The sequence below is a fragment of the Lonchura striata genome, chromosome 6 (assembly GCF_046129695.1).
Source record: "Lonchura striata isolate bLonStr1 chromosome 6, bLonStr1.mat, whole genome shotgun sequence".
Taxonomy (NCBI): domain Eukaryota; kingdom Metazoa; phylum Chordata; class Aves; order Passeriformes; family Estrildidae; genus Lonchura; species Lonchura striata.
Window position 1 is genome coordinate 14,830,986 of NC_134608.1, and position 13,856 is coordinate 14,844,841.

The following is a 13,856-nucleotide window of genomic DNA, read 5'->3' on the forward strand; positions in this document are numbered from 1 at the left end:
AAGTTGTTTTCAAAAAGCTCTATTTTTTTTCCCTCCATATTGCAAAAGCAAGAGAAGTAGTATCTTGTGTATGTCCATGTATAGACTTTTTTAAACATCGCATGTTACAATAGTCTTGGAATAGAGTTTCTTAAAAATAGTGTTTTGCTTACTGTTTAGAGGGGGATACTTGTTCTATTTCTATCTCAGTGATTATTCCTATTTTGACTTGATGCAGATAAAGTATATTTGCTGAGGCCTTAACCAAGTTTTGAGGAACAGCATCAGTGATAAATGCTCTATCACTAGCTGTGTATGACTGACATTAGAGACTAATTTAATGGAAATAAGTTCTTGTAGAACTCTGGAAAATTGCCATGTACTTCAGGAAATAGCAGTCATATTTTCCAAATATATTTAGCAAATTTGTTCTGTAATTGAATCCCAAGAATGTTATACTTTGTACTTCTGAAGATGAACTGTAGACTACAGCTTTTATTAGCTGAATAATCTATAGGAGTGCAGAATGTGGAGACTTCCCTTTGAAGCTGTGAATTCAAAGTCTTAATATTAAGTCTGGGCATTTTATTAAGTATAAATATTTAAAGTCAAAGTTTGAAGTAATTGACTAAAACAGACTAAATATTAGTTTCAGATTAACATTTAATGTTTCTGTACATGATCTCATAAAAGATTTTACAGCAGTAGAATTTTGTATTTCTGTGATCTTTAATTGCTCTTGCTTATACTAATTGATGTAATATTTGTTCATTCTAAAGCCTGCATGCATTTTCCTACAATAACATGCTATCAAAAACAAACCATGGTAAAATTCCAACCCTATTTGTAGTGATTGGCAAATTTCTTTGCAGTCAGCAGTCTGAATTTTTCCCCATAGTGAATTGGACCCTTATTCCAAGGAATGAGAAAGCTCTGCTTTCATTAAATAAACAAGTAATTTTTAAATGCTACTACACTGAGAAACAGTTCTGACAAAACACAGAAGCATTCCTTTGGTTTTTTGTTGTAAGGGATATTACCCACATACATATTTACTTTTTACAAATATTTCATAAAACATATTGAAAGTAAATTATTTCTTTATTTTTAGCCATACATAAATATATACACACTACCAGAAACCTTTAGTAATTAAAAAAAGTTAAAATTACATTGTTGAAACTGTAAGAGAACTTGTGATTTCATGTCTCTTTTCCAGGTGAGACAACTGTAAATAGCAGTTACCTGTAACTTTTTCTGTTTAAGATATAGCTAGTAATTGAGATCTGCAGTGTCATAATTCAGCTTAGTGCTAGTCAGTTTACTCTCATAGTAACTTATTTAGTAGTTTGCCGTCTTCCTTCTCAACCTACCTACCTGTATTTGCATTCAAGATGGTTTTTGCTTTTATGTTCTAAAAATGGATGTTCTTAGCTCTCTGTTCCCATGGCCCCTGTCAACTGTCAAAAAAGCAAAGGTTTGACAATTTTGATTTCCAGTTTAAAGGACATGTTCTAAATAGGGATCTATGTTGAAGGTGGCCTAATGTGTGGCAAATCAGACCAAAAAAATCAGATTTTATGTTCCCCTGCTCTTAATACATGGATTTTTATATTAATTGGTTTTACTTTTTAATTTTTTTTTAACTGTTAACAGTGTTCAGATCAGCCTGCTGGCAGAATTTCTTAAATTTACTTTTTTATGTTTCTCAGCATGTGAAGATCTTGAGTAAAAACATTAATTTATTATAAACACAGCTGTTTTCCTAGCCTACCAAATTAATGTTTTGTTAAAAAAATTGCTTTATTATTAGATGTAGCTCCTGCTTTTACCGATTCCTTTTTTTTCAGTATTTCATTAGAAATCTCTTTAAACACAAGGATACTTCTTTTAAAAAGCAGATTTTTTTCTCTGGCCATTGGTTAGTTTGTGGAATTTACATGGCACTGTACCAAACTTCTTATCCAGAAACCCTGGAAAAAAAATGTGTGTGTGAAACTTAATTGTGGTGTTGTACATTCTTTTATTTCCACTGCTTTAAGATTGTTACCAGCGCTTAGAATTCCTGGGAGATGCAATTTTGGACTACCTCATAACCAAGCACCTTTATGAAGACCCACGGCAACACTCTCCAGGAGTTCTTACTGACCTACGATCTGCTCTAGTCAATAATACCATTTTTGCATCATTAGCTGTAAAGTATGACTACCACAAGTACTTCAAAGCTGTCTCTCCTGAACTGTTTCATGTTATTGATGACTTTGTGCAGTTTCAAATGGAAAAGAATGAAATGCAAGGAATGGATTCTGAGGTTAGTGGAAGTAGAATAAATCTATTCAGTATCTGATTTGAAGCATGTCACTGGATTTCTTAGCGTTTTTGTAATGCTTTGTGCACACAGCAGCCAAACAAGCAGGGTGAAATATGCAAAGTAAAATAGAGTCTTCAAAAAATATAAAATCAATTAGAATTTACAGAAATTAGTTAATTGGAAAGCTTTTTGCCTCTAGGTTTTTCTGGCACTTGATTTTAGTTGTTTTGCTATTGTGTTGTTAGAACAATGTGGGGCACACGCTTAGCTTGCTGCTTTCACCAACTGATAGGAAGCATTACTACAACATGAAATGGTAGTGAAGAGTTGCTAAATTACGTAATGCTGACTCAGGGTAGGGTATCTGTACAACACCATGAACAAAGCTACCTTGGCACAATGCTGGGATTATTAAATGTAGTACAGTGACAAGACATTTCTGCTTTTTTTCTTATGATTTCTACTGGAGATGGTGTTACTGCACCAAACATTGAATAATAAATATGTCACTGAAATTTAGATAACATAAATTACTTTACATTAGAAGATTAAACTCTTATCTCTCTTGTCTTCTCCACAATATGAATGAAAAGGCTAGGAACTTATTTTCAGAGCTTACTGTGTTGTTTTTTGCTTTGTTCAGTTTTTGCAAGTATGCCAAAAGAAACTTTCACCAAAGTTGCAACCAAATTGTGTGATAGCTGTTTCAAATAAAATCCTTGTTTCACTCATGCCTGCTCCCTATCTTGGTCTGGCACTGAATTACTGAAACTCTTATTTCATCGTTTAATGTAAGAGTCTTTGTTTCTGCAGTTCTTGCCAGCTAGACTGGTTTCCATGTGTATCTCCACGTCATCTGCTTTTCTGTTTTTTCAAATCTCACTCATGAAACATCTGTCCCTTGCCTTACAGCTCTTAGTTTCTCTCTTCTTCTATTATTTCAGTATAATGCAAAAGTGCTTCAGTTTACACTTGGTATGAAGTGCCCTATTCAAAACAGTTGGACTTGGTTTTTAATGTCAAAATTCCCGTTTGTATTGCTGTATGCGTTAGGTCTGACTACTTGTTTGATTTATTTCAAGTAGAAATATTGGGTGGGACACGTTTATGAAGTAGTATGGTCACTCTTAAGAGAACTGAATTGGATTTTAAGCTCCAAACAGAGTGAGAGTGTAGCTGCTGGGGGAGAATACTGACAGAAACTTATTTCTCTTCAGACAGAGTAGTAGTACAATGGTCCAAACCTTTGTTTCAAGTTACTTTTTTTGGAGTTAGGCAAATGTATATTAAATGTGTTTCAAGTATTTTAGTAAAGGATTAGATTAGCTCAAGACCTTTAAGATATACACTGAAAGTTTATATTTAATAGTGACGATAGTTTATTGTCTTAAATTGGTTGCATAGAAGAAAACACTGCCTGCTGCATTAAACACCTAAATGTGTCTTTTAGCTCAGTCTGGTGGTGGTGGTTTCCAGTTATTAATGTCTTATTTTACTAGTGCTTGTTTCATGCTTGCCTTCAGGGGTAAATAAGGTAAGGAGAGGTACATGCAACTTTCATCCAGAGGTTGGACTTAGAGATTTTTTTTTTAAGTCTCTTTTTGGGAGATACATGATGTGTGAGCTCTTCCTTTGTTATGGGTAGTTTTCTAGTATTAATTAGATGAAAGTCTGGTTCTAATTGGGAAGAACAGACCCATGGCGAAATCCTACAGAATTATCACAGAAGGAATTGACAAAGTATAAAAGTATCCTGTACACAATGGTGTTTTGGATTTTTTTTTCCATATTTGAAAAATGATGTAACCAGCAGCTTGGTTTCACTGAGGACTAAAATAACAGTTTTGCTGTGGAAGGTTGTCAGTTACAAACTTAAAAGTATCACAGGATATAGGATGTAGGAGAGCTTTCATTTGTGAAGATCTTTGTTTTACCATAAGTAAAGCAGTTGCTTCTCTCTTTTCCCCTCCCCTTTTCTCTCCCTCCCACCCTTGTCTCTTTTTTTAATTGCCAACAGCTCAGAAGATCTGAAGAAGATGAAGAAAAAGAGGAAGACATTGAAGTACCAAAGGCCATGGGGGATATATTTGAGTCCCTTGCTGGTGCCATTTATATGGATAGTGGAATGTCTTTGGAAATGGTTTGGCAAGTGTACTATCCAATGATGAGGCCACTAATAGGTACTGCCAGCTTTCAGAAAATTACTAATATTAAAGTGCCATCCGCTATGAAAAGAACAAAGCTAATTTTTGGTTTTCACTTTTTCTATCAAATAGAAAAATTTTCTGCTAATGTGCCCCGTTCCCCAGTGCGAGAGCTGCTGGAAATGGAGCCAGAGACAGCCAAATTTAGGTAAGAATATGCTTTCTTCTATACACACTGACAGAAAGTGTTTCTAAACTGTGCTTCATGAACTAGAGAATTTTTAAGTGACACAAAGTACTCGTAATTTCTTTTGTGCTAAGCAGCTAACCCAATCATCATTGTGTGCCCTGTTCTTTTTTTTTTTTTTTTTCCTTGCATAGCTTTCTGAGAAATGTAATGATTTCTGTTTAATTTTACTGCTTTAACTTCTGTAGAAAAAATAATGTAGGTCTCTTATTTCACATTACCTTGCCTTGGCAGTAAGTAATTCTTGTGTATATTTTTGCAGTCCTGCGGAAAGAACTTACGATGGAAAGGTCAGAGTTACAGTGGAAGTTGTAGGAAAGGGAAAGTTTAAAGGTGTTGGCAGAAGCTACAGGATTGCCAAATCTGCAGCTGCAAGAAGAGCACTACGAAGCCTCAAAGCAAATCAACCTCAGGTCCCAAACAGCTGAGACTCCTCTTAAAAATAAATGAAATGGGGAAAAAATAACATACAAATAAAGCAAATTTTTAAAAGTTGATGTTGAGAGGAACAAATTGGAAGACAGAATTTAAAGTTTGATAACAGAATAGATAACAAAACATTTAACATGTATAAAATTTTGGAACTAATTGTAGTTATAGTTTTTTGCGCAAACACAATCTTGTCTTCTTTCCTCACTTCTGCTTTGTTTAATCACGAGAGTGCTTTAATGATGACATTTAGCAAGTGTTCAGAATAATTGTTGTCAGGTCTTTTTGGTTTACTTTTCTTGTCAGTACAGCTTTGCTTAGTATTAGAAGGCCAGGGAGCTTATGCCTAATGCAGTTGCTAGATTTATATATATAGTAATCTTGGAATTCTTCAATCTGTGCACTAGTGCCAGTCATAAAGCAGTTGATAAACTGTACTGGATGATTGGGTATAAGAAAGATTAAGTGTGCCAGTATTCTCCTTTTTATTTTCCTTTTTTTTTTTCTCTCCATGTCATCTTTTTACATTAAGATGGCATTCCCAATCATTATTGCACTTATTTGTTAGGGACAGATTTTAATTCAAATGGCTGGCATACTGGTAGAGTGAAACTTCGGTTTCCTTATGCCACACAGTCTTGCATAAAAAAAGGTTCTTGCCTTAAAAATAAATAAACCCTCATTAATAATCTTTAATTTCTGATCTTTTTTGGAACAAACTGTTTTACATTCCCTTCATTTTCTTATGCATTTTACAATGATACAGCTCTATATTTACAGTACAACTCATTACTATAGCTGTGACTTATTACAGGATTATAATAGAAATTATATTCATATATATGTAATTAGGTTATTTTTAACAATTCTGAGGAGGTGGTTAGTCTACAGTTTTTTTTATACCATAAACAAAATATGGTCTTTGGCTAAAATTCCAATTTTACACAAACCTGCAAGCTAGATAGTTCCAATACTGGAAACAGCAACAAATACTTGCACAGTGCAAACTGTCACTAACAAAACAACCTTAGACATATCACACCTAAGATATGCTGCAGATTTTATAGTCAATTGGTTACGTATTTAACAAACAGAGCACCTTTACACTTAGAGATATTTCCACGTAAATTTCTTACTGTACTTTTCAGAATTGCATGCATATTTCATCTACCAAAGCTGTGCTGTTAAATAACATGAAAGTTGATGTTTGAGATACAACTGCCGTACTTTTGATACATCTGTGATTTAGGTCCTTAATTTAGAGAAACTAGCTCATTGATGTTTTGGTCTACTGGGAGCGTGGGGGGAAATCATACTTGTATTTTTTAGGCTTTGCCTATATTTCTTTAATTAGATTTTTGTAGGCACTCTTCACTTAAATACCTCAGTTCTTTTTTCCTCTTCTTTTCATTTTTATTTTTGCATGCATTGGGTTTTTTCTGTTTTGGTGCTATGTTTATATATTATGCTTGAAATTTTAATTTTTTGCACTGTAACTATAATACCTCTTAATTTACCTTTTAAAAAAAGCTGTGGGTCTTGTATCCCCACCAGTATCAGTAGAGGTTTGCTGCAATTTTGCCCTGTTAATTATGCTTGAAGTTTGAGAAAGCAGAGCAAGGTGTTTTAATGTTTTCCAGCACAATAGTTTGAACTTGATGCTGTGTCTTATGAACTAAATTACAAATACTGTATTTCCTGCTTTTAAATCCTATTCCTTTCCTCACAAATGCACACTAAAACAAAACAAAAACTGTCAGCTCTTGCTTTCTTAACAAAAAAAAAATAAAATAAATGCCTTAGTGACAAGGGGCAGACATTAAGCTTTTCTGAAATACAGTTTTCAAAAGTTCGTATATTTGCTATCTCAGTCACTTTTCAGTCTGTGGAAAGGACTGTTCCTGTATTTGAAAGCTGCTTGTTATAGGAGTCAAACCAAGAATTAAAATACTAGCTTATAAAGAAGTCTAGTATTTGTTTGGTACTTCAGTCATGAAAGGAGGTATAAGAACAGCAAGTAAATTATATAGTGATATAGAACAATAAAAACATGCAGTACAAATTGTCAAATGTAAATTGCTTTGCATTAGCTGTTTAAAAAAGGTCACTGATTTAAGCTATAGCTTGCTCTTTATAGTAGAACTGAATTTTCTTAGTGAAAGTACATGATTACTCATGTCAACAATTCTGTGTTTCTGGCCAGACATCAATCAGCAGATTAAATCAGACCATCTAGAAAGTCTTAAATAGTTTTAGTTGCATTATGAAAAGCTAAAATTTCGGTTATTATTTGAAATAAAATTCTTACTGATTGTTACAAGGTTATAGATTCTCAGGGGTTTCACATAATTGTTAGCAGTGATGTGGTTATGGAGTGTTTGGGTGCAGACAAAATCAGCTGAACCTACTCTGTGTTTCAGAACAGTTTAATGATCACTTTGTTGCTAGATAAAGCGTATGAATTGGACATCCAAAATGTGTAGTGGCTGACTATAAAGTAGTTTCTGCTGCTGATGCATTTTTAAATGCCGCAATTTTTTCCAGTGTGACCTCATTGAAATACTTTTTATCCTTTGAGGCAGAAAATCCATAGTAGTTTCCATGTTACACATCTGTGTGTTTTACCCTACAGCTGATATGATTTTGATACTGGACAGTGTACGCTATTAAAGACCTAAATCTGATCATTTGAAGGTTGGGATAGAAATCACTTGACATGCTATAAGCACAAGTGTAAGCGGACTGTTGCAGCCCATCTTCAAAAGCAACCACACAGGCTCATCATAAATGGTGTGGGGGTTAATTGGCATGAACCTTGGGGTTTTTTATCTAAGTCCTGTTATACTGTACTTTGAACAGTCCTCCTAACTATGCTGCGTTTTTATTTTTATGGCTTTTTTTTTTGCGCTGTTCTGTTCATGTAGCACAAATAAGCATTGCACTTGGTACCATGCTTTACCTCATTTCAAGGAAAAAATGCTTAACAGAGAGGAAAAATGTGGTTTGGCCTTGCTGCTGTTCTGATTTAATGACTTTGAAAAAGATAGTTTTTAATGCCTGCAATGTGTCATTTACTTGCACAACTTAAATAGGTCATTTGTAACGTCTGTGGCATTTTTACTGTACGTGGAAAAAATACAACAGAGATGTGCAACAACTCTTGATTGTATTTTAAAGCTATTATTTTTCTGCTACATCATTTTACTGTTATGTGAAGTAATTAAAATTAGAATGACCTCTGACTGACACTCCAGTAATTATCTCTGAACAAACCAACATTTTACACAGAAAATGTAATTTCTGGGAGAAGACAACCCCTAGTAATTTGGTCAACCTCAACTAAATCTGTCCAGTCTGAATATTGAGTGCTCAGTAGTGACTTCTGAAGTGTTTGTTCAGCTTGATGCTGCTAAAGTCCATACAGAAAAACAGTCTACTATTTTTAAATCTCGTTACACAGTAGTATGTTGGCAACTGACGAGTAGAGGACTTGAACAAGAACCAGTTTCAGTGGTGGGTAAGAATATAGTGATGGCCCAGGGATGAGGTGCTGGATCCTCAGCTGGTGCAAATTGATGTTGTATCATTTTAGTCAATGGAACTGCATTCATTTACATATCTGAAGATCTAGTGCTTGTATGTATGTTTCAGAGTTTCATTTTTCCTCCCTGTGAGGAGATACAGAACCATCAACTGGAAAATGTGGAGGGTTTATGTTACTGCATATGACATAACATATGCTACGTATTCTATGCATTTATCTGTACAGAAAATTAACTCTTTTTATCCCAGCAGCACATGCAGTCCAAAAATGACAAATAGCATTGTGGTCTGCTGTGATACTGCACTTGACTCTGACAGTATTCTGGGTTTGTTTTGGATGGGGTTCCCCATTAACACATTCTCATGGAAATCTCTGTATTTTTTATATGAATGAAGCAAGAAGCTTTTTGAGTTTTGGTACTTAATTACTGACATTGATCCTTTTTCAATTGCTCTAATATTCAAGAAGTTAATCACTTTCATATTAGATTTTAAACTTTAAACACTACAGTTCATGACCATCAAATGTAATCTAAATATCAGCTGTAACTCAATATGAATTATGTTAGCAAATATCTAGAGGTCATTGTAGTATACTCCACTAGCAGTTAAAAATAACTTCTATCAAAGCTAACTACAATTCTTAAAAATAAATTGCATCCAATAAAATCCTTGGGGTTTTCCCTCTTTATTTGAATGGCAACCACAGACTACTTTAATTGCTTTGTAGATGCACTCAGAATTTACTGCAGCAGCAAGTTCAGGAGAAAAATGTTTGTGAACAATAATTGGAAATTGCAGGCATTTTTATTGTAAATAGTGTGACTGAAAAGATGGTTAAAATCAAGTAGAAAGAATAACAAATATAATTTGATGGACAATAAAATATTTACCATCACATGCTGCAGCTGTCTTTAAGGGACATAAAATGTAATTCATTCATACTGTAATCATGCTGCAGAAGTTTGCAATCTGCACCTTATGGATCACAATTACCTTTAATAGTTTTTTGTAATAATTGTAGCTGAGTATATCTCCAATAAAGTTATGGTCTGTTCACCTTGTATTGTTGTTTTACTTTTTTAAAATTTCTGTTAATATCTCCATAATCTAGAGTTTACCAAAAAATTGCTGTTCAGTCTAAATCTAAAAAAAAATGTGAAAACATTTGTGAAAACAATATTTCTTCACCTTGTTTAAAGACAAGTCTGCTTGTCTCCTTCCTCTGATGAATGAACTGTCTTCAGAGCTATGTGAAGACTCTTAAGGGACGCTCAGGTTAAAAATGATGGTGTATGTGGTACGATTTGATCTCTGTTGACCATTATACCTGCAAAATGTCTGTTGGAGCTGAGAGGCCCCAGAGCACAGGGGTTCTGGAACACAGGTTTGCATGACTGGCTCATGTTTTAAGAATTATATGTTAATATGAGCTAATAACGTCAGCATTAATAATGTCAATTTCATTATTTTTCTGTTGGCTTTCTGTTAGTATTTTGCTTATCCTGAATATTGGCAGTGTGTTTGTAGAATGTTCTGACTGACACAGTAGTGTCATGTATCTTTTATGGAGACAAGTCAGAACTCCTAGACAAAGATCAGGAGTCTTCCTTTCTGAAAACTTCACAATGTAGCAGTCACATGTTTGGCATCGACAGTGAGCATCTTTTGTCTTTGAGTTACAACGTTTTGTCTTAAGTTATAGAGAAAAACCTGCAGGGCTGCTGGTAGGCATGATGGTAGCTTTTTTCTGGGATTTGGAGGAGATGCCTTTAAAGGTAAAGCCCTTCAGGCTCCAGTGTGTAGGCTAGTAAGGATGACAACACAGCCACCACCTCCCCAGTTCTAGCAAGTGAGTCAAATCAGAAAACTTCCCCCAGATTTTCTGCGGGAAAATTGGTCTGAAAATAATAATATTAAAAATTGTTTGGGGATGCCATTATATCTCATTAATTGTGGCAAAATGATGTGAGGGATGGCCTTCTCAACTGGAGTCTGCAAGAAAGTGCTCCATCCCTTGCTGAGTAGCACTGTGAAGCAGTGGAGTTCTCCAGAAATTCAAGGTGTAAGATCAGTAGAGGTTCTGCTTCAAAGGCATCTTTTGTCTGCAAACTTGTAGTTTGCAGACAAACTTTAGTATCTTTTCCAGTCCTGCATCCAAGACATTTATGAAGTTGAAGAGCACAGGGCCAAGGATGAGCCTTGTGGAACCCGACTAGTGACAGGTTCCCCAGTCTGATGTCCACCCTTTGTACCTGACATGGGCCAGTTGCTCACCCATCCCACAATGTGTTTATCCAGCTGTGTGCTGGACGTTTTGTCCAGAAGAACTCTTTTGAGAGAGTGTCAAAAGCTTTACTGAAATTCAAAAAGGTTACATCTACTGGCTTTCTTCTGTCAACTATGTGGCTTACATTGTCATAAAAGGAAATCAGGCTTGATAAGCAAGACTTTCCCTTCGTGGAGCTGTGCTGGCTGTGAACAGTGAGTGACTGTTGCCTTTCAAGAGTTTTTCAATACCTCCCTGAATAATCTCTGTAACTTTACCAGGCACTGGAGTGAGACTGACAGGCCTGTAGTTTCCAGGGTCCATCTTGCCCTTCTTGAAAACAAAGACAATGTGCACCAGCTTCCATTCAGCTGGGACCCCTCTGGATTCCCAAGACTGCTCAAAAATTATCAAAGAGAAGCTTTGTGATGACATCAGCCAGCTCTTTGAGGACTCTTAGATGAATCCCTTCAGGCCCCATAGATTTATAGCGATCCAGCTGGAGCAGCAGTTCCCACACAAATTCAGGGTTGGCTGGGGTTTGATCATACTTGCAATCATTGTCCTCCAGCTCAGGGCACCTGAGACCCCCTTAGTCCATCACTAATGCTGAAGACAGAGGTAAAGCATTGGAACACCTCTGCCTCATTTCTGTCCCTGTTTGTGAGTGACCATCCTCATTCTGGAGTGGGCTCATGTTTCTACACTGCCTATTGCCATTAATATATTTGAAAAAACGTTGTTGTCCCCCATATTTCTGGCAGCTTCAACTCCAGCTGAACTTTGGCCACATGGATTCTCTCCCTTCAGTGGCGAGCAGCATCTCTGTGTTCCTCTATGTCACCTGACCTTGCTTCCACTGGGTATGCACCTTCCTTTTTTTGGCCTTATTTCCAAAAGATTACTGTTCAGGCAAGCTGGCCTGCCTCCCCTGCTTGACTTCTAACATTTGGGAATTGCGTGTTCTTGTGCCATTAGAAGGTGATGTTTAAAAAATGACCAGCACTGATGGACCCCAGCACCTGCAAAGACATTGTCCCAGGAGATTTTACTCACTAGGAACGTGTGCATCCTGAAGTGTAGAGTTGAGTTTTGCTGGCACTTTTCCTCATGTCACCAGAGATTTCAAACTTGATCACTTTGTGGTCACCAACCTCCACTTGGCTTACAAGATCCTCTCTGCTGACAAGCAGCAAATCAAGGAGGGCATCTTTCTGAGTTGGCTCACTTAGGGCCTGCTTCACAAAGTCATCCAGGTTTTTTAGGAATCTTCTGGCCTGGGTTGTACCAGCTGTATGGTGCTCCCGATTGATTCCTGGCAAGTCAAAGTTGCCATGAGGACAAGGGAAGTTGGCTTGAAAATAACACTTTGTTCCTCAGAGAATAATTTGTCATTGCCGTCATCCTGGCTGGGAGGTCCATTAGAGAATCCCACAATGACATTCACATTATTTATTTGCTTCCTGATTCTTACCCAGAGGCTCTCAACTGTGCCATTGCCAGCTGTGATCTCCATATATTCCACTATCCCTTCTATTACCTACAGTACCACTGCCTGCCTCTTCTGCCCTGCCTGTCCCTCCTGAAGAGCCTGGAACCCTCCAGCAGGCCATTCCACTCACAGGACTCATCCCACCAGTTTCCACTTATGCCAATGATGTCAAATCTCTGGGACTAGGCCAAAGCCTTCAGCTCCTCGTTTGCTCCTCATGGTGTGTGCATTAGTGTAGAAACATTTCAGTTGTGGTGCAGTTTAGCCAACACCTGGTGAAACACATTGAGAGATCCCATTAGTGCTCCTTTCCTCAAGTTCTGGCACGTCATCCCATCACTCATCACTGGTTTTGCCCCTTTCCTGCTTCAATGTTTAAAGCTCTGCTCTTTGTCCTTCTGACAATTCTCAGTGCTCACCTCACAGGAATTGAAGAGAGAACACACCTGTCTATCTGTGGAAGAGTCTACAGGTACTGGTTTCTCATCTCCTTATTACAAGAAAAAATGTTTCATAATTGCATCAGTTGAAATAAGATGTATTTGGTTAGCTCTTTACTCTCAAGTAAAACCATACCAAAAAAGGAGTTTGAAAACTGAGGGGCATAAGTTTTAGACAATGCTTGTCTGACAAGAGGCAGTAACAAAGCTAATCATAACTTCAAATCCAGAAACACAGAGGAGTGGGTTTGGTGTGTGTATGGACTTCCCTTAACACTGCTGCCAGAGTCCAGGTGCAGGATCTGTTCCTTAGAGGAAATCTTCATGTCAGTGGACACAGGCAGTAGTGACATGCAAGTACGTTTTATTTTCCTCATAGCAGTGATTAGGTCTTTCCTTATTGAGAATGTGAACAATAATTTCATTTTGATGAGTAAAATAACCAAGAACCTTCCCAATTTTATGAAAACAGTATCATTTACTTTGCTGCTTAACCATCTCCACTTACCTGGCTTATACTGTATTTTAACATTACTTTTTATGTGTATTTTATTGGAAGTCTCATGCTAGCTCTTAAATTGAAGTAATTTTCTTCTGTTAGCTTGAAAATTTCCTGTAGTTCTGAGTTCCTGTCTGGCTCTCATAAAGTCACTGGGAAGACATCCACTTGGGGTCTGTAACTTGTGTGCATTTGAATTTAACACAAAAATTCTTCAGACATGATAAGCGTAAATTCCAGATGTCTAGCAAAAGGTGAGAAACAGAGATGTTCAAAGGCAGCCTCTGCTGTTCTGCTTCTATTTTTTTAAATAAAAAGTGGCACATTCACTAGCTGCCTGCTTCTGAGATACCCAGTGTCTTCTCCCAAGTAACAAGTGACAGAACTAGAGGATATGGCCTTGAGTTGTGCAGGTTGTTGGATATTAGGAAAAATTACTGAAAGAGTGGTCAGGCACTGGAACAGGCTGCTCAGGGAACTGGTAGAATCACCATCCCTAAAGT

General features: G+C 36.6%; 1 protein-coding gene across 4 annotated transcripts in view; it reads left to right on the top strand.

Annotated features, from left to right (window-relative positions):
* Nucleotides 1–9,717, top strand: part of DICER1 (dicer 1, ribonuclease III) — a 66,877-nt gene extending 57,160 nt beyond the window's left edge. For all 4 annotated transcript variants that reach the window (XM_021549685.3, XM_021549683.3, XM_021549682.2 and 1 more), the window contains exons 26-29: nucleotides 2,022–2,290; nucleotides 4,308–4,470; nucleotides 4,567–4,642; nucleotides 4,944–9,717. In XM_021549685.3, the coding sequence (XP_021405360.2) occupies nucleotides 2,022–2,290; nucleotides 4,308–4,470; nucleotides 4,567–4,642; nucleotides 4,944–5,109 (674 nt within the window). In that variant the 3' untranslated portion in view covers nucleotides 5,110–9,717. The remainder of the gene's footprint in view (nucleotides 1–2,021; nucleotides 2,291–4,307; nucleotides 4,471–4,566; nucleotides 4,643–4,943) is intronic.
* The last annotated feature ends 4,139 nt before the right edge of the window (nucleotides 9,718–13,856 follow it).